Source organism: Triticum urartu, chromosome 6A, assembly GCF_056163025.1.
Source record: "Triticum urartu cultivar PI428250 chromosome 6A, HENAU_Tu73, whole genome shotgun sequence".
In the NCBI taxonomy this organism is placed as follows: domain Eukaryota; kingdom Viridiplantae; phylum Streptophyta; class Magnoliopsida; order Poales; family Poaceae; genus Triticum; species Triticum urartu.
This window is the reverse complement of record NC_141878.1, coordinates 422,768,255-422,793,705: the sequence shown is the minus strand read 5'-3', so window position 1 is coordinate 422,793,705 and position 25,451 is coordinate 422,768,255. Positions and strand designations below refer to the sequence as shown.

At 49.1% G+C, this 25,451-nt stretch overlaps 1 protein-coding gene across 1 annotated transcript; it reads left to right on the top strand.

The window, feature by feature from the left end:
- Positions 1 to 2,359: 2,359 nt before the first annotated feature.
- LOC125513824 (protein S40-4-like) lies at positions 2,360 to 3,305 on the top strand. Its single transcript, XM_048679033.2, has one exon. The coding sequence runs from the start codon at positions 2,496 to 2,498 to the stop codon at positions 3,033 to 3,035; it is 540 nt and encodes a 179-aa protein (XP_048534990.2). The 5' UTR covers positions 2,360 to 2,495; the 3' UTR covers positions 3,036 to 3,305.
- The last annotated feature ends 22,146 nt before the right edge of the window (positions 3,306 to 25,451 follow it).

Genomic DNA, 25,451 nt, shown 5'->3' with positions numbered 1-25,451 from the left:
TGGCATACCAAAGAAGGAGTGCCAAATCCAGAGGTCCTGTGTGGCTACCGCCTCAAGCACCACACTGCAACCGCCTTTGCCGCCTTTGTACATCCCCTGTCAACCAAATGGGCAGTTCTTCCATTTCCAATGCATGCAGTCGATGCTTCCAAGTATCCCAGGAAATCCTCTTGCTGCATTCTGGGCTAGGATCCGAGCGGTGTCTTCCACATTGGGTGTTCTCAAGTATTGTGGCCCAAACACTGCCACCACTGCCCGACAGAACTTGTAGAAACACTCTATGCTGGTGGACTCGGCCATGCGCCCATAGTCGTCGAGTGAATCACTGGGAGCTCCATATGCAAGCATCCTCATCGCTGTCGTGCACTTCTGGATGGAGGTGAATCCAAGAGCGCCAGTGCAATCCATCTTGCACTTGAAGTAGTTGTCGAAGTCCCGGATGGAATTCACAATCCTGAGAAAGAGCTTTCGGCTCATCCGATAACGGCACCGAAATGTTCTCTCGCCATGAAGTGGAGCATCGGCAAAGTAGTCGGAGTAGAGCATGCAGTAGCCTTGCAGACGATGCCGGTTCTTTGCTTTCACCCGCCCCGGCACCGAGCCACCTCGCCGCGGCTTTTCATTGCTCGCCAGCAGCTGGGCGAGGGCGGCGAGCACCATCAGATGCTCTTCTTCCTGGACGTCGGCCGCGGCTTCCTCCTCCAGCAGCGCGGCGAGCTCTTCCTCCTCATCCGAGTCCATCGCCGAGACAGGCAAAACGCCGAACACCTTGCGCTCGGTGGGCGTGTACCCGCCGTTAAACCGCGCCTCCGCGGCCGGAAACGGCGGCCGGAAACGCCCAGCTGCTGTGGGAGGGGCTGCCGCGGCGAAGCACTGCTATTTTCCGGCGGGGAATGGCTATCTAGCGGAGTAGGGCGGCGGCCGTCGCCGGGATATAGCTAATGGTGGCCAAGGGCGCAGGGGGTGCGACACGAGTCGGGGGAAGAAAACCTTGACTTTTTCCTTGTCGGTGTGGGCCAGGCGTGCTTTTCCCTAGCGCCGGAGCCCCCAACGACTCCCCAGCGCGCCGGGTTCGGCCTGTGACCGTTGGGCGGAAAAAAGGTCCGAACCGTCGATTTTCGGCATCCTGGGAGCGCGACTGAACCGTTTTTTCGACACCGGCGTAAAAAAAGTGGCCTGAGGGGGCCTGTTGGGGACGCGGCTGAAGATGCCCTTAACCGTTGAAACTTGAAACACCGGTATCATATTCAGCACTCCACAAATGAGAGGCCCTCGGTGCCCTCTACGTCCCTTCGGTAAAAGCATGGCAGCGCCGCGCGCATGGCTCCAAAGTCCAAGCGCACGCAGGGCATACGGCACTGCCCGTGTTTTTTCTAGGTGTTGCACTGCCCGTGTTAATCCTCGTGCACCCTACGAAGCGTACACGAGGGGCCGCCCATGTGGCCGAGCGGGCCCGGCCCACTCCCGAGGCGACACGTACGCCCATACCCGCGTGGCGACTGGGTCTACGGCTCTCGTCGCATGCATCCGCTCTAGTCGATCATCAAGCACGCATGCATGCAGGCAGGCAGGCAGGCAGGGCAAGGCCAAAGTTGCCAACAGATAACGATCCGGCACGTAAGTGCGTGCGCGGCATCGATTGACGCTCTAATCCGTGGGGTTTGGGACCCATGCATGGCCTGCCTGGAGCATCAATTATGGCCGACATTCATTACTAACGAGCCTTAAATTTGTCGCCGAGAAAAGCTGGTGTGCAATCCTCGACGTTCGTCGTGTGATCTAGACACATGTACGTCTATGTGCATCACGCGCCAGCCAAAAGCAATTCTACGGATATCGCTGCCAAAGCGGATGTTACTAACACGTATGCTTATGTAAAGATGTCAACCAGGATGAGATAATCCAACATGTGTGACTAGGCCAACTTCCATATGGAGATGGAACAAACACTTGCTATTAATCGCTCCCTGAGAGCCAGATCAGAGAACAAATTGCCAAGAAACTCTTCTATAATTAGTTTCCGGGCGCGGCACGGATAAGACTTTCTGATCGTGTAGGACTGAATTGCTGCGTTTCTTATCCAGAAAGAAAAATCACTAGGCCCACTACGTTAGCAGCTGCCAATAGCAACGCGCCAGCACCACCCGAAATCCTGTTAACCACACAAAACACCTACGTACGTGGCGGTTTGACACCGCGAAGAGGCTTGGGACCCAGCTGGCAGTGGCACGGCGTAGATATCATCCACGTAGCAATCCAAAACGTCAAGGATGAAACGGTCATTCCATAAAACGGCCTTATCCACTTGCCCCGCTTTCTGCTCTCGTCCTTCCAGCTCATATAAATCCCAGCGCAACCACCAGCGCACGCCTTCCTTCCTACCTTCTACCCGCCGCGGTTCCGCAGGTCTTCAACTTCCTCGCCTCCTTGCGCGATCTGCTTCACGTTTCCCCTCACCGCTCCATTCGCGCTGCACGTTTGCACGGCGAGCAGGCATGGCCGCAATGGCGAGGAGCACGCGGTCGGTGGCGACGGAGCGCGCGTACCACCACTTCGCGCCGGCGTCGACGCGCGGCCTCATGGGGTACCCGGCCACGGCAGGCGGCCCCGTCACGGCCGACGAGTTCGACGAGTCAGACGTCTGGGGGTCGTTCAACCCGGGAGAGGAGGCCGAACAACCGGCAAGGTCGGGTGCCGAGCTACCCCGGGTCCGTGCAGTCCCGGTTGCCCGTCCCGGGAGGAAGACGAAGCCGGTGGACAGGGCCGGCGGGGGCGGCGCCGCGCACGGGTCGCTGCCCGTGGCCATACCGGACTGGTCCAAGATCCTTGGGGGCGAGTACCAGGGGCACCAGGCCGGGGACTGGGAGCTGGACGACGCGGACGACGAGGACGTCGAGGGCGCCCCGGTGGTGCCGCCGCACGAGCTGGCGTGGCGGCGCCGTGCCGCATCGCTGTCGGTGAACGATGGGATGGGGGTCGGCAGGATGCTCAAGGTCCGGGACGCGGTCTGGAAGAAGACGGGGTTCCAGGCCTGACGCGCTCTCGGGCCGGCGTCGTCGCCCGCCACTACTAGCTGTTTTCTTTTGACAGATCGAATCGGATAAAGCTAGCTGCTACTCCCACAAGTTGGGCCATCTATTTTAGAATGGAGGGAGTAGCTCGTAGAAGTTGTGGTTATTTTGACAGAGCTTTGGCCTCCGGGGTAGAGAGAGAGGAGTGGATGCTGAGGAGTGATCATTGTTCTTCGATTGTTCGTTCCTGCTGTGCAGTGTTTTCCGGAGAGAACGCGGAACGTTTTCTGATCCTGCGCAATTTTTTTGTGTAGCACCACGCAAGGGATAGAGCAGCTACTCCTACTGCTAATTGTGCTTACTGCAGCAAAATGATTTGTCGAGGGGATGATCAGTGGGCGACTTTTTCTTCGAGAGTTTTGTCCTTATCTGCGCATCAGCACGGCCATCATCGGTGATTGCCAAATTTCACCAACCGCACAGTAAGCGAATATGCCAAAAGCTACGTTGCGCCAACTGATTGGACAAAACAACTGGCGGTTGTTACACTATCAGCAAGAAATACGCTGGCCAAAAAGTCACGCCAATGATGCTCTCGTATCAGCGAAATTTCTGGCCGGCTTACTGAACGTGTACGTTATTGCCCTGTACTACAACAGTACAATGGATGGATTGTCGTTCCCAATTCACTCACCAGTGGACCGTGTATATCTGTCGGGGCCACGTACAAAACTGCCAAACCAAAAACTAAAGTAACAGTCCTAAGGTCAAGTCAAGTTTTTCAGCTATAGGATTAATCAAACAGCTCCCGTGCCTTCTTCTACCTTCCATCATCTCCTCGTGGCGGTTATTTCTGTCGCACGATGTAATGTGCCCGTGTAATTATGTTCCACCCTAAAAAAAATATATATATAAGTTTGTTCCACGTTATGCCCTGACTCCTTTGCATATCTTTCCCTAATAATAATAAAGCAGATATTGCTTCTGGTCATACGTCATTCAAATTATCCTTGAAGTTAGCGAAAATTACCCACCAATGCCACCCGTAAGTGGAAAAAACGATTCGTTTTTCCCTTACGTCGTTGCCCATCGTGTTTAGTTCAAATAAAATACTGCCATGTTGTATCACAAGTCTACAATAGCTCGATTGGTTGGTGCCATGCTCTTCTACTTGGGACACCCAAGTTTGAATCCCACTTATCTCTTTTATTGCCTTTTATCACTCCCTGAATTCCTGTTGGCGTAAGATAGAACTACCTTGCTCAAGGGCTGCATAGTGTTGTAATACGGTCCAGCTACTCTAACTTTTTTTTTGCAGATTCAAGTACTTTTTAAAATATTCATATCTTTTAAATATTAACATAAAACTTAACATGTTATAAATGGAAAACGCTTAGAAAAATGTTTAGATTCCAAATATGCTATTACCCTGCATGTTAATCATTTCTAAAAAATACTTTTATTTATATGGGGTATTTCAAAAATGTCTATTATATATGTTTTAAAAGATCTATTACTGGTTCAATAGGGGAAGTTCATTTCTACCAATTTAGAATTCCTAATCAACCTTTTTTTTTTGAGAAAAAAACTACTAGCCATCTTTTGTTCTTTTTCAAAGAAAAACTACTAGCTAGCTTAGTGCTATATATGTACGTGTAAAAACATATGTCTACACGTCGTTGTGTACAGTGGGTTGGCTGCCACCTTTGCATCCAGCGCCCACTAATATGCATGAGTTGATGGTCGGCTACAAATGACGTGGATTGAAAAGGAGCAATTTTGGATTTTTTTTTTTTTGAGGGGGGGGGGGGGGGGGGGGCAAGGGAGCTATGGTCTGGAATTCGCATGAATCGCCATATTAGGCGGCGATTGGGAGGGGAGGAGGTCTCGACCAGACTATCCCGACCTCACCTAACACAAACAAGCATGTTTTACAGATTAATCTACTTGATGTTATTGTTATTTCTAAATTTGTTCATAATAGTATTTCTTTCCATTTTTCTATTAAATTTAGCTCATGACATCAGGTCCAAAATTATTAATAATGTTATTCCTTTAAATTTTATTTTAAATTTCAGAAGGAACTAATAAGTTGAATTAATTTGACTCGGGACCACATCTCATGTTCCAAATAGACATCCTGGAAAAGCATACCCTCAATTGATTCATTGTTTGACATGTTGTTCGTTGTTTTGAAGCTGTCGTTCATGTCGAATGACTATTGGCTGTGATTTTAAAGTAGAGGGAGTGGACTTATACATGAAGGATCATGAGAATACTTATCACATTAGAGACTTGTGTTATTGTTTGATCTCCCGTTGCAACGCACGGGCATGTTTGCTAGTCTATATCTATATTTATATCTATATCTATATCTATAGCTACTAATAAAGCGGCTATCACTTCTTACCACCGTAATTTCGTTCGTTTTTCATTCATTCACCTCATCCTTGTTATTTTTGTTCTATTCGAGGTGGTACTAATCTGTACGTAAAAAGCACTACGTTCCTACCTGTACGTCAAAGACATGGGCCTTGCTGTTCGTGGCCCAGCTTGAGTGCAACGCAGAGAGAAAAAAGACACAAGCTTGCGATAGGATTCAATCGGGAGCTCCTAACCGGCGCCTTCAGCGCTGGTTTCGTGGCTGAGTTTCGAACTCATGATCACACTTCTTTCTGTCCGACACGAGAACCACTAGACCAAATACGTTCTTATGTTCGGTAGCTGTGAAAAAGTTCTACCTGACCATTATTCAGTGAAAACATTAACGTAAAATCCGATAATTAGTTGAAAAGTTCATTGGTTCTGAAAAATAAGTTCATCGATTTTGAAAACTAGTTCACCATTTTTCTAAAAAATTCACAAAATTTTAAAAAGCTTAATCGATTTTGAAAAAAAATTCATCGGTTTTGAAAAAAGTTTATCGATTTTGAAAAAAAGTTCATCAAGTTGGAAAAAAGATTCATGGAATTTGGGAAAAAATGTTCATCGAATTTGAAAAAATTTCATCGAATTTGGAAAAAGTTCATCGAATATGAAAAAATCATCGGATTTGAAAATTGTTCATTGATTTAAAAAAATTATTCATTGAATTTGAAAAAAAGATCACCGAATTTGAAAATAAGTTCAGCGATTTTGATAAATCATTGAATTTGAAAAAAGTTCATCGAAATTGAAAAAAAGTTCACAAATTTGATAAAAAGTTCATTGAATTTGAAAAAAGTTCATCAAATTTGAAAAATAAGTTCATCGATTTTGATAACAGTTCATTGAATTTGAAAATAAGTTCATCGATTTTGAAATAAGTTCATCAAATTTGAAAAATAAGTTCATTGATTTTGATAACAGATCACTGAATTTGAAAAAAGTTCATTGAATTTGAAAATAAGTTCATCGACTTTGATAAAAGTTCATTGAATTTGAAAAAAGTTCATTGAATTTGAAAAAAGTTCATCGAAATTGAAAAAAGTTCACGAATTTGATAAAAAGTTTTCGCATTTAAGGAAAGGTGAAAAGAAACATGAAAAAGGAACAAAAGAAAAAAGAAAAAAAACGCCCAGAAATTGACCAGCGAACGACCTAGATAAAGATTAAAAAAGAAAAGAAAGAAGTTTCTGTACATAGATGCGTTCTTATCCTGGTGGTGAGTGTGCTCCACATTCAATCGAGCGATCCAGTGTTTCGATCCCTCGCTAGCTCACGCTAATTTTTGCTCTTCTTTCAATAGGAAAAAAAAGAGAAACGGGCCAGCCCAAGACGGCGCGGGGGTGCTGCGGGGGTGTGCGCCCGTTTGCGTGGATGCCTGTATCGGGCGCAACGGGCGCCGTTTAGGAAATGCCGATTCAATCGCCTCCCAGCCTCAACTCAAAGCTCACCTGTCACCACCTGGGCCTCAGCCCATAGAATCTGGCAGCCGGCCCAAATAACTCGGGGGAGGAGGCAAAATAAGTGTGGATGTGAGGGATCGAACTTACCTCCCGAGACATAGGAGCAAGACCACGTCCAACTTACCGGGTCATATTCGTGCGGAGAAAAGGATTCACATTGGTTTTAAATAGTCCCACCTTGCTCCCTTGCATCTTATCCAACCAATTTATATGCATCTACCATCTGAAACCAGCAGTTGCCTAAAGAATTAATAACGAGAGGAGGATAAGCTCGGAAAACAAGAGGAAAGGGATAGATCGTTGATCTGGCGGAGACGCGCGGGCGCTGGTGTGTGAGGAAGAAGAGCAACAAAACTCCCGTGTTATTGGGGTTGGATGGGAGAACATCGACGATGCGGCCGGAGGGTTGTGCAGTGCCCCCTAGATGTAAGGGGCAAGCAGCCCATACCTGAGAAAGAAGAAGTCGAAGCTGACGTACCCTAATGATAGTGTCCTCTTTTTTGCGATGGCCCAATGATAATGCCCTTAATAAGCATGCCTATTAAATTACAAAACAACAAAAAATTTCTATATGTGTTTAGCGCGCTCCCTGCATATATTCCATCGATTCCATAATGTATCTCCTCATACACACAAAAATAGCTTTGAAAAGTTTAAATTAAGTCCAAAAAGTGATAAAAAATCTTACGCTAGCTGTCTCGCACAACTAGAGGTCACCGAATCGACTTGCCACAATTTGAAATAAAGGCCCCTTACGTATAAGTGTGGTAATATTTCTTTTGTCTTTAGTTCAACAATGGTATCAGCTTTGAAAGCATTCTACCCATGCCACCCCGTACTCCTTGTTTATGCAACATTTTTGTTAAATTTCATTCGACTAAGACTTGGTTATGTCTCGGTCGATGTTATATTCGTGAGATCTTACATTAAGATTCATGCAAAAAAATAGTTATTTATGTTTACTTTCTTCCATGTTATGTCGCCTGACCGAGGCTTAGTTAAATCTTAGTTGACTGAGACCTAAATATGTCGTACTTGAAAATCACATAAATTTGAACAAAACACAACCGAACCGACTAAGCTACTCATGGTAGAAAGGCCAACTCCAACGTAAGACCCCATCTGGTCCATGTGTATCCGTTTTGGTCTAAACGGACAGACGCCACGGCCCAACGCGTGGCCGCATCCGCACAATTTCTTCGTTTTGCGTCCAGGCCGCCACATTTCCATAGCAAACTTGCTCCTGGTTTGCGTCGAACGGACGTGCACGTGCCCGCTTCTCATCCGCCTCAGGGATGCGTGGCGGCCTGCCACCTACCTCCACCATCCAAATTAACTGTGCAAGCGCACGTGGCCCCGCCTGTCAGTCTCCCAACCGTGCGGGGCCTCGTCCTTTTTAGTGTGGAAGCCATGGACCGGCCAGTCCACACTTCCACTCCCGGCGACGCCTGCCTCCTCGAAACCCGACACGACCAAACCCTGGCTGATGCCTGCAAGCCAAACAGGGTAGTGTAGCACTTTCGCAGAAGTATCCCAATGAGTTATCGTTCCAACGAAGAGCGGATTAGAGTATTTATAGGCAACATTTCTGTCACACGCAAGGTGTCGCAGTTTTTATGTGAAGTAACTGCTTGTGCTTCTGCAAATATCGTTACTGTGTCCTGAGTCGTGAATAAACCAGTTTCACAAGTATAACGAAAATTGTAGTAAAAACTAAAAGAACTAATATAACTACAGTTGGGTTTCCTGCTATGAAGAGATAATTAGGTGCTGAGAGATTTCAACTCATGGTAAGAATCCTATATACCTAAGAGATTCATCCCCACTATCTTATTTATCTCGGCATGCAAGCTATCCACGTCATCAAGTTGGTCCATCATGTAAATATGCTTTTCCACTATCTCTTCATGCGCATGCTTCCACTAACTCTTCATGCGCATACAGTCTCATACGAATAATCATTAACTTTTTTTTTCATGCAATCTCAAGCAGCCACATCATTCTAGGTTCCTTTTGCTATTTGTATATGTCTTGACATCATCCGGTCCACTCCAGATGTACAACGCAAGTTCCCTCCAACCATTTGGTTAGAGTTCACATGTTGTTAATGCGTTCTTCTGATTCTGAAAGCCTAAATGACTGTATTTTTCTCATATCATTCTCTTGCGCTTGTTGTTCATGTCTCTTTTTCTTCCCACAAGGCAAAGAGTTGTGTTATATCCCTTAGTTCCCCCGAACCTCCAGTCTTCCAAGCAACCTTTTAATCCTAATTTGATTCCATTGCGTACAAAGAGGTAGCTCATCAAGTTTTTTAAGAATATACTGTTCAAATGCAACCTTTTAATCCCAATTGGACTCCATTGCATACACCCAAAAACAATAAACAAAGCTAAACTTCACCTAACGGGAAAGCATGCATGGTTCCGCACCAGACAAGACAAACAAAAATAATTATGGCTACATGGGCATATCTTCCAAAGTAATTCTTTACATATACTTATACTATGTTTCATAAAGTTATTGCATTTTTACACATAAAATTGTTTATTAAAAGTTCCCGCAGCAACGCGCGGGGTATCACCTAGTTTATTAAGTGTGCTAGTGCGACGGTAATACCAGTTACCTTATATTATACTCATAGCATTTGATACAAGTGTTTTGTAGGCGGTTCTCCCTAGGGTTATGGAACTCCTCCACTAGGGATTATATTTCATTCTTTCGTCCTGCTTCTTCGTTGTCACGGAGTGGTCATTTCCATAACTAAGGTCTTTAGACCAGAACCAAGGATTAAGTTCAAGGGATCACCATTATCTCATATTGTGCTGGGTCCTCATAGATATCTCCACCTGTCACATCAGAGGTCACAGATTTACTAAAGGGCCATTTGCATTTCTGTCCCTAACTCGAACCACCTAATCAGATATACCCCTAATTCGAAAGCCTGCTCAAATTTGCCCCTCCGCCGTTAGGTGCCTTTATAGAAATGCCCTTTTGCGTCGTTACCGTCCGGTCAAACAGCTTTGACCGTCCTGAAAAAATAGCAAAAAAATCTAAAATTTTATGAGATCGAAGATACTCATGTGCCCAAGGTGTGTGCAAATTTTTGTGCTATTTGGACATTCCAGGAGCTCGTGGCGAGGAAAAACAGTTAATATGCACGCTTGTGAACGATAAATTTGAAATAAAATAGAAAAAAATTAAAAAATATGAATTTTTTTGGCATCAAAGTGGCTTGGGTGCACAAGGTGCTTGCAAGTTTTTATGATCAAATGACATGCGAGGAGCTCTAGCAAGAAAAAAAAAATAGTCATTTTTTTCCCAAGTTTTTTCCCGAGCCAAATTTTGTTTTTTCTCCACAGGCCCCTCCAATGTCCAAACACAACAAAATTTGCACGCAGCTTGCAGACCCGAGCCTCTTTGATGCCAAAAAATTTCATATTTTTTTGAATGTTCTTACTATTTTTTTGAATTTACTGTTCACGGGCTTACATATTTATTGTTTTTCCTCTGACACGAGCTCTTAGAATGTACGAAGAACACGAAACTTTGCACGCACCTTGCGAACCTGAGTATCTTTGTTCCCACAAATTTTCAGATTTTTTAGAATTTGTTTTGCTATTTTTTTCAGGATGGACAAAGCCCTTTGACCGGCTTTGACCTGCTTTGACCGGACGGTAATGACACAGAAGGGTATTTCTGTAAGTGCACCTAACGGCGGAGGGGCAAATTTGAGCATGCTTTGAAATTAGGGGTAAATATGAGAGTGGGCTCAAATTAGGGGCATAGATGTAAATGTCCCTTTACTAAACAATACGTGTGATACATCCATTTTGCATCATGCTCTTATGTTGATAATTATTGCATTATGGGTTGTTATTACACATTATGGTACAATACTTATGCCTTTTCACTACTGCAGGATGCTGCTAACGCGACACTACGATCAGAGGCCCTTCGACGAAACTGTGTATGATGCAATGATCGCAAACGGTGGTGTAAAAAACCCATCAAAAAAGGTGAAAAACGTTTGCGATGGAGGATGCATCAAACACGGTTCAGATTTTAGTTACGTGTGCGATGAAGGGCACACGGTTCAGTTCAATTAACTGTTTGTGATGAGGAGGAACAAAACAAACGGGCAGCCAGATGAAGGTGTGTGCGATATACAACATACGGTTCACTCGAATGAACTGTTTGTGATTAGGCAACACAAAAGAAACGACTAGTCAGATCAAGGTGTGTGCGATATATGGCATGCGGTTCACTCGGATGAACTGTTTGCGTTGAGACAAGAGAACAGAAACGATTCAATATATCAAGATGTGTGTGATACGCAGCAAACAAGTCTGTAATCAGAAATGTGTGCGAAGACCGATAATAACGCAGACGATTTCTAATAAGACGTATGTGATATGGTATGTCTACACAACATCTATTAACCATTGGGGGACGGGCGGTCATCCGGATACGCCATAAGGATGCGAAGAGGCATCCTATACCAGCAAGGACAAGTTGTTCCACCAGCAGGTCATGTAAGAGAACTCTCAAGTTAAGTGTGCTCAGGCTGGAGCCGCCATCGGATGGGTGACTAGATGTGAAGTTGTGTTGATGTTAAATTAACTGATAGGATGGGTCATGTCTGTCAAATTAAATGACTGATATGACCCTCCCGTGAGTTAATTTAACCTCGAGGTCCTTGTTTTTTAACACATGTTAAGGAAGGTCTACCACATTACTTTTTGACAATGTGTGATATGTGTCATACAGTTTATCCATCCGACTTGTTTGTGATGGAATAAGCCATGTGTGTTGTGGGCAAACACTTGCTAGTATTCAACCGTTTGCGATTGATGAATTCATCACTGACGGGTTCCTTAGTGTTGTTCGTGTTCATCTGATCATCATCTACTTCTTGTGCTAACTCGATGTTCCTTCTATGCTAAGTTAACATTAATTGATGGTGTTTTATGAACACGCCACCGTTTCCCGCCATTTGCTCACCGGTTTCCCGCCACCCGGCGATATTGCGCATAAACCTTGGCGGTGTGCGACGCACGGAGGCGACAAGCGCAGCCTGTAGCACATCCACCTTTTACAAGCATGCCAACCCACCAAAGCACCGCCTATGCCATCAACCTCGTCGACGAGGAAAACGAGCAGGCGCCACGGCCCGTCGAGGCCGAGGCATGATACGTCTCCAACGTATCTACTTTTCCAAACACTTTTGCCCTTGTTTTGGACTCTAACTTGCATGATTTGAATGGAACTAACCCTGACTGATGCTGTTTTTAGCAGAATTACCATGGTGTTATTTATGTGCAGGAGCAAACGTTCTCGGAATGACCTGCAACTTCATGGAGCCACTTTTCAGAAAATAAGAAAAATACCTGCAAAAGATGAAGGCCAGGGGGCCCACCACCTCTCCACGAGGGTGGGGGGCGCGCCCCCTACCTCGTGGGCCCCCTGTTGCCTCTCCGACTCCAACTCCACCTCCATATATTGAGTTTCGGGGAGGAAAAAATCAGAGAGAAGAAATCATCGCGTTTTACGATACAGAGCCGCCACCAAGCCCTAAAACCTCTCGGGAGGGCTGATCTGGAGTCCGTTCGGGACTCCGGAGAGGGGAATCCATCGCCATCGTCACCATCAACCATCCTCAATCACCAATTTCATTATGCTCACTGCCGTGCGTGAGTAATTCCATCGTAGGCTTGCTGGACGGTGATGGGTTGGATGGGATCTATCATGTAATCGAGTTAGTTTTGTTAGGGTTTGATCCCTAGTGTCCACTATGTTCTGAGATTGATGTTGCTATGACTTTGCTATGCTTAATGCTTATCACTAGGGCCTGAGTGCCATGATTTCAGATCTGAACCTATTATGTTTTCATCAATATATGAGTGTTCTTGATCCTATCTTGCAAGTCTATAGTCACCTATTATGTGTTATGATCCGTTAACCCCGAAGTGACAAAAATCAGGATACTTACCGGTGATGACCGTAGTTTGAGGAGTTCATGTATTCACTATATGTTAATGCTTTGTTCCGGTTCTCTATTAAAAGGAGGCCTTAATATCCCTTAGTTTCCGTAAGGACCCCGCTGCCACGGCATTGTAGGACAAAAGATGTCATGCAAGTTCTTCTCCATAAGCACGTATGACTATATTCGGAATACATGCCTACATTATATCAATGAACTGGAGCTAGTTCTGTGTCACCCTAGGTTATGACTGTTACATGATGAACCGCATCCGGCATAATTCTCCATCACTGATCCATTGCCTACGAGCTTTCCACATATTGTTCTTCGCTTATTTACTTTCCCGTTTCTATTGCTATCATCACTACAAAATACCAAAAACATTGCTTTTACTACCGTTACCTTTTGTTACCGTTATCACTACTATCATATTACTTTGCTACTAAATACTTTGCTGCAGATATTAAGTTTCCAAGTGTGGTTGAATTGACAATCAGCTGCTAATACTTGAGAATATTCTTTGGCTCCCCTTGTGTCGAATCAATAAATTTGGGTTGAATACTCTACCCTCGAAAACTGTTGCGATCCCCTATACTTGTGGGTTAATAGACTATTTTCTGGCGCCATTGCCGGGGAGCATAGATCTATTCTTTGAGTCACTTGGGATATATATCTGCTTATCACTATGAATAACTTGAGAGATCCAAAAACCAAGATCTATCCCTCAACTACGAGGGGAGGTAAGGAACTGCCATCTAGCTCTGCACTTGATTCACCTTCTGTTATGAGTAAGTTTGCGACACCTACACCTGCTTCTGCTATTCGTTCTGATATGTTGCATGTTATTGATGATGCCACTTCTGCTATGCATGATACTTATGATGAAACTACCTCTATGCCTGATACCACTGTGCCACTTAGTGATTTTCTTGATGAACAACTTGCTAGGGCTAGAGAAATTGAAAATATTGAATCTGATGATACTGATGAAAGTGATGATGAAGAATCACTTGTTATTCCTAAGGGTTATGTATTTGATCAAGAAGCTTCTTTAGCTATTTTAGCGTGCCAAAATAGAACTGAACTCAAAATATTATTAGCTAAATGGAGTAAGCAATCTCTAAATGCTAGAATGAAACATGACCCTGCTTTTGCTACTTCACCTATCTTTGTTACTGATAAGGATTATGAATTCTCTGTTGATCCTGATATAATTACTTTGGTTGAATCTGATCCTTTTCATGGTTATGAATCTGAAACTGTTGTGGCACATCTTACTAAATTGAATGATATAGCTACCCTGTTTACTAAAGATGAGAGAACTCGCTACTTTTACATCCTTAAAATATTTCCGTTCTCATTAAAGGGTGATGCTAAGATATGGTTTAATTCTCTTGATCCTGGTTGTGTGCGTAGTCCCCAGGATATGATTTATTACTTCTTTGCTAAATATTTCCCTGCTCATAAGAAACAAGCTACTTTAAGGGATATATATATAATTTTGTGCAAATTGAAGAAGAGAGTCTCCCACAAGCTTGGGGGAGGCTTCTCCAATTACTTAATGCTTTGCCTGATCATCCTCTTAAGAAAAACGAGATACTTGATATCTTTTATAATGGACTAACCGATGCCTCCAGAGATTACCTGGATAGTTGTACTGGTTCTGTTTTCAGGGAAAGAACACCGGATGAAGCTGAAATTTTATTGAATAATATGTTGACAAATGAAAATAATTGGACACCTCCGAAGCCAATTCCTGAGCCTATTCCTAAACCAACTCCGAAGAAGAGGGGTATTCTATTTCTCAGTCCTGAAGATATGCAAGAGGCCAAGAAATCTATGAAATAAAAAGGTATTAAAGCTGAAGATGTTAAGAATTTACCTCCTATTGAAGAAATACATGGTCTTAATTTACCGCCTGTAGAAGAAACATATAATCTTAATCCATTACCTATTGAAGGAACTCATGGTCTTGATAACCCGACACAGGTAGTAAAGGTAAACTCTCTCTATAGATATGATAAAGCAAAAATCCCATTTACTAAATTTGCTAGCCCATGCTTAGATGAGTTTGATAAATTTATGGCTAAGAAAGAAGACTTTAATGCTTATTTTGGTAGACAATTGAAATACAATTCAAATATGCTTGAACACTTGGGTGATTATATGGCTAATGTTAAAGGTGAACTTAAACTTATTAGTAAACATGCTTCTATGGTTACCACTCAAGTAGAATAAGTACTTAAAGCTCAAAATGATTTTCTCAATGAATGAATAGTAAAGATAATGATTATGCTGTTAGAGTGGCTACTAGAACTGGTAGAATGACTCAGGAAGCTCTGTATCCTGAAGGCCACCCTAAGAGAATTGAGCACCTAGTCCTTCTAAAAGGAAGAAAAAGAAAATTGATTGGACTTTGCATGCTTCTAGTGAACCTATTACTGAAACACCTGAGAATCCAAATGATATTTCGCTGAAACACAATCTGGTAATGAACCTAAAACTAGTGATAATGTTAATTAAAATGTTCATGATGATGCTCAACCTAGTAATGATAATGATGTAGAAATTGAACCTGCTGTTGATCTTGATAACCCACAATCAAAGAATCAATGTTATGATAAGAAAGACTTTGTTGCTAGGAAACATGGTAAAGAAAGAGACCTATCTTTTTGCGCATGCGGTTAACTGATATGCTGAAAATGAATCCTTATGCTAAGTACATGAAAGAAATTGTCACTAATAAAAGAAAGATACCGGAAGCTGAAATTTCCACCATGCTTGCTAATTATACTTTTAAGGGTGGAATACCTAATAAACTTGGAGATCCAGGAGTACCCACTATACCATGCTCCATTAAAAGAAACTATGTTAAAACTACTTTATGTGATCTTGGAGCCGGTGTTAGTGTTATGCCTCTCTCTTTATATCGTAGACTTGATTTGAATAAGTTGACACCTACTGAAATATCTTTGCAAATGGCTGATAAATCAACTGCTATACCTGTCGGTATTTGTGAGGATGTGCCTATTGTGGTTGCAAACATTACTATTTTAACGGACTTTGTCATTCTTGGTATTCCCGAGGACGATAGTATGTCTATTATTCTTGGAAGACCCTTTTTGAATACTGCAGGGGCTGTTATTGATTGCACCAAAGGCAATGTCACTTTTCATGTTAATGGTAATGAGCATACGGTACACTTTCCGAGGAAACAACCTCAAGTCCACAATATCAATTCTATTGGAAAAATTCCATCGATTATTTTTGGACGTTTTGAATTTCCTCTTCCTATTGTTAAGAAGAAATATGATATTCTTATTGTTGGGGATGTGCATATCCCCGTTGAGGTAACATAGTGTTATTCAAAATTTCTCCGGTTCCATGTTATTTGGAATGAGTTCGTTAACAAGACTTGATCAACCTTGTTAGTGGATTCCTTTTTATGAGCATGAGATGGATGAAAATAGAAGGCACAACCTTTTGTACCCCACTTTTAATTTCTGTTATTTATATTAAATAAAATAAAATTAGTATTTTCTGTCTGTTATCTGAATTATCCGTGCAATATAAAAATACCCTGAAAATAAAAGTTCTCCAAATGCCCTGAAATTTAAATATGATTTTTTTCTAGAATATTTGAGAATATTTGGCACTGAGAACATAGCAGGAGGAGCTGGCACCTGGCCACGAGGGTCAGGGGCGTGCCCCCCCTGCCTCGTGGGCCCACGGTGGCCCTCCTCCACTTGTCCTTTCACCCGCACACTCCTTTTTCCTCCCATAAACACGAATATCCAGCTCAAACCCGAGTCCAAGCTCATTTTGCTGCCATTTTCGATCTCCTTGCTCAAAGCACCTCTCACAAAACTGTTTGGGGAGATTGTTCCTTGGTATGTGACTCCTCCATTGGTCCAATTAGTTTTTGTTCTAGTGCTTTATTCATTGCAAATTTGTGCTGCCTAGGTGACCATGTTCTTGAGCTTGCATGTCAAATTTATATGGTTCCAAGTAGTTTTGATGCATGACATAGGCTCTAGGCACTTGTATGAGTAGTTGCTATCAATTTTGTTGAGTTTGGTTCACTTTTATTTTGAAGTTACTAAAAATTTCAGAATTTTTCAGAGGAAGAAATATGCTTAGGAAAATGTACCAAGGTGGTTCTTCAAGGAAGCAAGGGCCCAGGCTTGCAATGCGTGATGCTGATGAAGAGCCACCAAGAGACGCTCCAGTGCGTCCTTGTGAATGGCCTTCGGAAAACTTTATGGATCAAGTAGGAATTAAGGAAGAATTTAACGCATATTTGCGTAACGCTGATCTTGTGAGCTTCGAGGAAGAAAAGTGCCGCCAGTACCATTATCTCACCAGTACCTTTGTGAGGAGGTTTGAATTTTCATCTTCATGTAATTCTCCAACTGTCCTGTTTGATCTCTATGAAAAATCTTATACTATGGACTTAGAGGATTTTACCACTGCCTGCAAACTTCCACAATGGGGTAGTGCTAGTGAACCCCGCAAATCTGAATTTAGAGATTTTCTTGCTAGCATAACTATGGGGGAATCTAGACATATAACACAAGTTACCATAGGGAGCATTCACTTTCCTACTATACATTATTTTGCTCTCTTCATAGGTAGGTGCATAAATGGTAAAGATGAAGCATGTCATATGTGTGTCCCCGATCTCAGTATTCTTAGGAGTGCTGTGTTAGGAGACAAATCCTATAATTTGGGAGCCATTGTTGCACGTAGGCTGCATAATAATAGATTTAATGGAGATGTCTTCAGTGGAATTTATGCAACCCGCTTAGCTGATTTTCTCGGTGTAACCATATGTGAGGATGATATTGAATTGCCTCCCGCTTACCTAGATTTTAATGCTATGGTTCAGCACCGGTTTGTTGAGAGGAGTGAATCACCTCTCTAGTATCGACTAATCTTTGACAGACGGCATGCTGTCCGTATTACTCTCCCTCCTCCTGTCTTCTTTGATTATCAGGCAAAAGGAAGATATGTTATTACCAGAGAGGAGGCATATGAGTACGAGAGGAGGGCGGAGGCTGCTCGTCGCCATGCTGCAACTCAGGAGGCGATAGCCGCTGCATCGCAGTACGACCCCAACTATTATTATGGATACCCGCCAGGCCAGCCGTGGCCATAGACCAACTTAGGCCAAAAGCCTAAGCTTGGGGGAGTACGTATTTCTCACCGACATTACATTTATGTTCACTGTCGGATTTCGGGTTCCGGCAGACCCTTAAGGTTCGAACACTGGGGTGCGCGCGAAGATTACGCCTTCTACCTCTCCGTCTCGCAAAGATCTAGACTACCGAAAGAACTGCACAAGAGACACAAGATTTATACTGGTTCGGGCCACCGCCGTGGTGTAATACCCTACTCCAGTGTGTGGTGTGTGGATTGCCTCTTGGGGCTGATGATGATGAGCAATACAAAGAAGAACAGCCTCGCGAGGGTCTGTTCTTGGCTGGGGCGATGAACTGCTGGGAGGAGTTCAACCACCTTTCTCTCTCTCTCTCTCTCTCAAGCCAACCGACCGAACCCCTTACTATGTGGGTGGCTGGTCCTATTTATAGGGGCCTTGGTCCTCTTCCCAAATATCGAGCGGGAAGGGAGCCAACAATGGCGGGCTAATTTGAAGGGGGACAACAAGTATCAACTATCCTGACAAAAGCAGTCTTCGCCTGCGCAAAGCTCTGGTGATGACGCCGTCTTGGGCTCCACGGTGACCTCCGTCTCGTAGTCCTCCTGGTCTTGGTCTCGTTGCACCGAAATGGCAACCTTTGCCTGATGCCTCGGTACTCCGCGGCTGTGCTTGGTCCCTTTGCACCAAAGAGGAAAGGAGGACGCTGCGCGGGCTAGCACCCGCCTGGCGCCCGGAGTCGTCATGGCTTGCGTCATGGGCACCTCGCGAGGTACCTCGCCTTGATTTCTCCGCCTCCTCGTGAGCCAGCCTGACGAGGCCGCGCCTGAGGACGGTCCGTGTCGTCCGCCCCGCGAGGCTTGGCCCCTCGCGAGGGTCTTATGTCTTGTGTTGGTGAAGATGGGCCGTGCCGGGCCCCCTTTGAGCCACGCCACAGGCCGCAGGCAGGCAAGTCTGGGGACCCCCGTTCCCAGAACGCCGACAGTAGCCCCCGGGCCCAAGGCACGCCCGGACTTGGTCGTGCCGAGAGGCGAAAGGGCAAGAGCGAAGCACCGCGGGCCCTAACAGCCTGCGGCCTTGGGCGCCGCGTGGCGTTTGATTGGACGTGGGCGGCACTGTTCCCTCACGCCCCTTATTCCGCGCCCTGCTAGGCGGACTTGCAATTGTACACAGCCGCTCCCCTTCCTGTTGCTCGAGCGTCCGCTATTCTTCCTTCCTTCGAACGCCAGCTCCTGCTTCCAATCTAATCTCGAATCTTCCCCCTCCTTCCCATCGCCATGGCTCCGACGAAGAAGGAGAGAGGGAAGAAACCCATGCCTCCATCTTGTGTGCCACTATCGGTGGCCCCCGCCGTCGGCCAGTCGACCATACTCGATCGAGAGTGCCTGGGTAAGGTCAGCTTGGCTCTGGCCTCCATCTTCAATGAGTGCGGGAGGACGACGGCCTGGCCCGTGCCCCACTTCTCCATCGGCAGGATAGCTACCGAGGTCCCATGTTTTGAGGATGCCCTGTGGGCGGGTCTGGTTCCCCCCTTTTCTGATTTCTTCAATGCCGTGCTCTCCCATTATCAGATCCACATGATGCATCTAAGCCCTGAGTCCATCACCCTCCTTTCGGTCTTCGCCTTCGTTTGCGAGGCCATGGTGGGCATCCCTCCTTCGGTTGCATTGCTGCGCCACTTCTTCTCGCTGCATCTCGTCGACCCTACCCAATGCTGGGCGTGCGTGAGCTTCGCTGTCGGGCCTGAGACTACGGCCTCTGGGGTTGACTTCGAGCTCCCCCTGCCCGCGGTTGGGTTCTGTGAGCGGTGGGTGTATGTGGACGTAGGGGTGCCCAGCCCCCCGCTATCGGAGCCGACCTCGCCTGCTATCCCCAATTCGGGTTGGGGCCAGGAGACGCTCGTGAGCCCCCGGCTCGTCTTCGTCTGGAGCCGCTTCGTGCTCCTGAGGAAGCTCGGCGTGACAACGCCCAAGGTGGTGAAGGAGTTCTTGTTATGCCGTGTTGCTCCCCTCCAACGCCACTCTCGCTGGATGTGGGCCTTCCGTGGGCGCGAGGATAGCATGAGGCTCCAGGAAGAGGACCTGGCTCCTGAGGTGCTGAAGTCGGCACTCTTGACCTTGGCCGGGGACCCCAACCCCGGCAGCGTCCGGCAAGGAGGGGCCTTGCTGTATCTCTGCCAGAGCAGGGTCGACTTCATGAAGCAGATGCCCGTCTTTGATGAGTGGGGGCTGCGCCCCGTCGGCCTCCAGGGACCTCGTGAGAATCCAGTGGTGGTGACTGCCCTTCCAATCAGCCAAGGCGACTCCTCCTCAAGTGGCAGAGCAGGGAGGCAGGAGGCGCCGGAGGCCGAGGGGGCTCCCGATGAGGTGACAGCGCCGGGTGGTGCTCTCGAGGGGACAGCTCCAGGGACCCGTGCTGCTGAGGCTGAGGGTGGCAAGCAGCCGCTCCCAGCGCCCGGGGCTGAGGCTTCGGAGGCCCTAGCCGCGTCTTCTGGCGAGGTGATGGGCGGCACGCGCCAGGCAGGCGCCCCAGACGCGGATCGCTCCGATGCTCCGTCTTCGTTGCAGGTTGATCCTTGCGCTCTTCTCTTGGGCCGCTTCCGCGTGGACTTTGAGGCCCTCCGGAGAAAAAGGGAGGCCCTGGGTGATGACTTTCCTTGTTGCGTGCTGAAGCGCAGGAAGTACTTCGCCACTGACGAGTAAGTCTTCTCCCTTTCTGGTTCCTGATCCTCTTGTTGCTTTCACTGATCCTTGCTCCGCAGGCCCCTTCCGGCCGAGCTCGCGGAGGTAGCCGAGGTGCCGCCTCCCTTGGCTTCGCCCCCTCTACCGTCCTCAAGTGCTCCGAGCAGCTCTGCCCTTATGGTGATGGCGACTGAAGGGGCGGACCATCCCGAGGCGCACCGCGGCCCTTCATTCCCCCCGATTTTCCTTCGCGGGCCCTCTCGGGGCATAGCCAGCCTGCCATGGGCTTCTCGTCTGGTCGCGGGCTGCGACTGGTTGAGGCGCCCCCTGCGCCCTTCATCCGGGGACGGGCTGGCTCCAGGCTGGGCTTCTGGTGCGGCACGCCCGGCCGTCGCGAGGGTGGCAGCCCCCAACCCCCTGCCCGAAGGGGGAACGATGATTCGTGGCCCCCGGCGCTTGCTTGGGGCAGATGATGGTGTGGAAGACGTGCTCGAGCGCGCCCGGGAGCGCCGTGCTCGCCGCCAGGGGTTCCTTCGAAGGGCGACTGACGCGGTGAACCTGCTTAGGGAGGAACTTGCTGACGAAGACGCATGCCTGGAGGCCGAGGGCCTGCGCCTGGCCACAGGGAGGCGCGAGCTGGAGGCCGCCATCGCCCTCGCGCGCCGTCAGCGTGATCTTGACGATGAAGAGGCGAAGGCGTCGCTAGAGGCCTCTCAGGTGGACCGATCCCAGGCTGCCGAGGAGGCCCGAAGAGCTGACCGATGGCGAGAGGCGGCGGAGGAGCGGGCTCGGGAGCTCCTGGCCTGGTGCCACTCACTGGAGGAGCAAGTGGAGCTGCGCGAGTCGGCCCTTGCGTCGATGCGGGTGGCCTCTGGCGACCCAGCTGAGCTCCAGAAGCATGAAGAAGCGTTGACACTGGAAGCTGCCGAACGCACCCGCGAGTACGAGCGGCTGGAGACGAGGGAGCGCTTGGTGACGCAGGCGGAGGACGATGTCGCCGCACGGGAAGCTCGTGTCCTGGAAGAGGTCGGACGTCGGGTGGCGATGGCACGCCAAGACCTAGAGCGCGAGTTCGAGGGGAGGCTGGAGTTGATCTGGGTCGAAGCTGAAGGGAGGACCACAGCCTTGAGGGTCAAGCGGGAGGAGGCGACGTGGCTGGCCGACGCCTCCCGGGCCGCCCTTGAGGTGGCACAAGGGGAGTTAGCCGCCTCCCAGGCCGAGAAGCTCTGTCTTCGCCAGCGGGTGGAGGAGGCTGAGGGCGTCGCGTGCCAGAACGCGGATGAGATATGTCAGCGGCAGGTCCTGGAGCACGTGCACGGCCCCATGCTCGCCGCGCTCCGGGAGAGAGCCAGCGCAGCCTTGGGCAACATCTGCGAGGCGGCTGTCGGCGAGCCACACACAGCCAACTATGCTGGCAACCTTCAGTTCTTCACCGCCGTGGTGACGCAGCTAGAGGCACGGTCGGCCAGGGCCGACAGGTTGGTGGAAGAGAGGAGCTGTGCCCTGCTCGGGCACGCCTTTTCCCGTGTCTTCAGTCATCTCCTGAACATGGATCCCCACTTCAATTTTGACGCCGTCATCGCCCCACTTCCCTGGGCCGTCCGAGGCAACCTGGTGCACTGGGTGGAAGACAACGTGGACGCCCTTGTTAGGGCCTTCGCTTCGGACGATGACGAAGTGATCGTGGCAGCTGACAAGGGCGGTGCGGTGAGCGGTCCTGACGCCGTTGGTGGCGGCGCAGCCGACGATGGCGAGTCCGACGACGCCAACGACGGCTCGGGAGGTGCTTTCGAGGACGCATTGGGGGATTGGTCCGACTGAGTGTGCATCGCTCCTGTCTTTTTTACCCTGCATGAATAGAACTCAGGTTTTTGACCTGATGGCCGTGAGAGCATTTTGGGAGGGGAAGCCCCTCATGTAAAGCCTGTGTTCATCGTATTGGTAGTTGTCATATGGCATGAGTGCCCGCGCCTGGTGGTTGGCTGGTTTACCTTTGTTTAGCGCAAGCCCCGAAGCAGCCTGTGGGAGGGCGTGATGTCTTGGGTGTTCTTTAGTTGAATTCGTAGGATATGAGAGTGTCGCTGGCAGGGAGCTTCACAGGCATTGAGCCTTTCCACAGGCTCCGGGCCTTTTCCCAAATGCGACGGCTTCACAGGCATTTGCCTTCTTCACAGGCTCCGGGCCTTTTCCAAAGAGGATGGTCTTCACAGGCACTCGCCTTGCTTCACAGGCTCTGGGCCTTTTCCAAAGAGGATGGTCTTCACAGGCACTCGCCTTGCTTCACAGGCTCTGGGCCTTTTCCAAATGCGATAGCTTCACAGGCACTCGCCTTGCTTCACAGGCTCTGGGCCTTTTCCAAACGCGATAGCTTCACAGGCACTCGCCTTGCTTCACAGGCTCTGGGCCTTTTCCAAACGCGATAGCTTCACAGGCACTCGCCTTGCTTCACAGGCTCTGGGCCTTTTCCAAACGCGATAGCTTCACAGGTACTCGCCTTGCTTCACAGGCTCTGGGCCTTTTCCAAACGTGATAGCTTCACAGGCACTCGCCTTGCTTCACAGGCTCTGGGCCTTTTCCAAACGCGATAGCTTCACAGGCACTCGCCTTGATTCACAGGCTCTGGGCCTTTTCCAAAGAGGATAACCTCCGCAGGCACCCGAAAATCCTCCCAAGAGGGAGCAACAGCGGCAGTTTGAGTTGCGCACGAGCTAGGCCTGACCCGACTCGCGAGGGGCTCGCGAGGGGAGGCAGCTGTGGCGAAGTGGTAACCAGAACACGAGAAACGGCTCGAGCGAGAATAAGCACCCCTTCCCCGAACACACGCAAATCTCAAATTTGAATCCAACTCAAATCCAGCGGGGGAAAAGATACAGCCAAAGGGAAAGGCAACGAAAGCAAACAAAAGGCCGTGTCCGGCACCTAGTCTAGTCTTGGATGTCTTCTCACCAGCGCGGAGCTAAGTGCTGCCACTGGGCGTGGGAGGGAGGCCCAGGGCCTGAGGCCGGCACCCCTGAGACTCCGGGGCGTGTACAGCCCCACTCATTATTACGTGAGAGTGTCATGTGGCGGCGAGCTTCACAGGCACTGGGCCTTCTTCACAGGACCTGGCCTTGCTTCATATCGCCAGACGAGGGCCCCGCCTTGCGCCACACTCTAGTGCCATCAGCAATGACCGGAACCCAGGACGCCGCCTGATGGGGTAGAGCGGTCGCCAGCGGTTCCCCCGACGACCACGGGTCCTCCGCCAGGGGCAGGCCCTGAGGCACCTCCCCAGCAGAGGGCCTATCTCCTGAGAACACCTTGCTCCAAACGCCGCGGTGGTGATGTCGGATCTCGGCCCCGCTCCTGCAGCCCCCCGCGCCCTCCTCCCGAGGGGTAGGAGGCTGTGGGAGCGGGGCAGCTGCCTGCTGCGGCGACCTGCACCTCCTGCGATCCATGGTTAGTGTATACCTGCTCCTGAAGAATTAGCGGTGCCCGATAATCGCTGCCTCCGGCGTGGCTAGTGAGACCGTCTCGGGGCTCCTGGAAAGGTTCAGCTTCCAGTGCCTCGTCCCCCCAGCTTGGGCCGAGGAGCGAGCCTTGTCCGCTCTCGTGAGGGTGTCCTTGGTCCATCATGAGGGGCACGTACTCCTCCGGCGCCATCATCTCGAATGCCACACCATGATGCCCCGCATGCCACGCCCACTGCGGGGTGGCAGCGCGGGCGCCCACTGGGGCCGTAGGTCGCGTTGAGTCCTTCTTCTTCGCGGGCCGGGGGCGGGGGCAGCGCCGCCGCCGGTCCGGTGCTGACAGCTTCGCTGGCGTCAGAGTAGCCTTGGAGCCCGCGGGCACGCATGGAGCCCCCGCGCGGGTCGCCCTGGGTTTGAGATGGGAGCTGGGTGGAGAAGGGGTGAGCCCCCGAGGCGGCGAAGCCCAGGAGCTCCGCCACTCACTCCAGCAGCAGGTCGTGGCCGCCCTCCAGCAGTCTGCACCGCAGCAGCTCTCGGGCCACCGCGAGCGCGGCCCTCGAGTTCGCCTGCTCCCGGCGGGTGTACGGTGTCGTGGTCGCGGCGTGATTGGAGGCCCTTGCTGCCGACCGTGCCTGCCGCGGTGTAAGAGTCGTCGAAGTCTGTCCGCGTCGCCCGCGGCCCGCAGCGCCCTGCGGACCGCGAGCTGCCTGGGGCACGGGGTCACCCGAGGCGGTCGGTTCCGCGCGGGCGGGCCACGCAGCCCATGGGTCAGGGTTGCCCTCCTGGTCGTCGGGCATTGTGATGACGACGCGACGGGGCACAGAGCGGTGGAAGACGAATTCCGGCGCACCCCTACCTGGCGCGCCAAATGTCGGATTTCAGGTTCCGGCAGACCCTTAAGGTTCGAACACTGGGGTGCGCGCGGAGATTACGCCTTCTACCTCTCCGCCTCGCAAAGATCTAGACTACTGAAAGAACTGCACAAGAGACACAAGATTTATAATGGTTCGGGCCACCGCCGTGGTGTAATACCCTACTCCAGTGTGTGGTGGGTGGATTGCCTCTTGGGGCTGATGATGATGAGCAATACAAAGAAGAACAGCCTCGCGAGGGTCTGTTCTTGGCTGGGGCGATGAACTGCTGGGAGGAGTTCAGCCACCTTTCTCTCTCTCTCTCTCAAGCCAACCGACCGAACCCCTTGCTATGTGGGTGGCTGGTCCTATTTATAGGGGCCCTGGTCCTCTTCCCAAATATCGAGCGGGAAGGGAGCCAACAATGGAGGGCT

What these genes read in the sequence shown, in the direction of transcription:
- LOC125513824 (XM_048679033.2), top strand. Translation starts at nt 2,496, where the DNA reads ATGGCCGCAATGGCGAGGAGCACGCGGTCGGTGGCGACGGAGCGCGCG.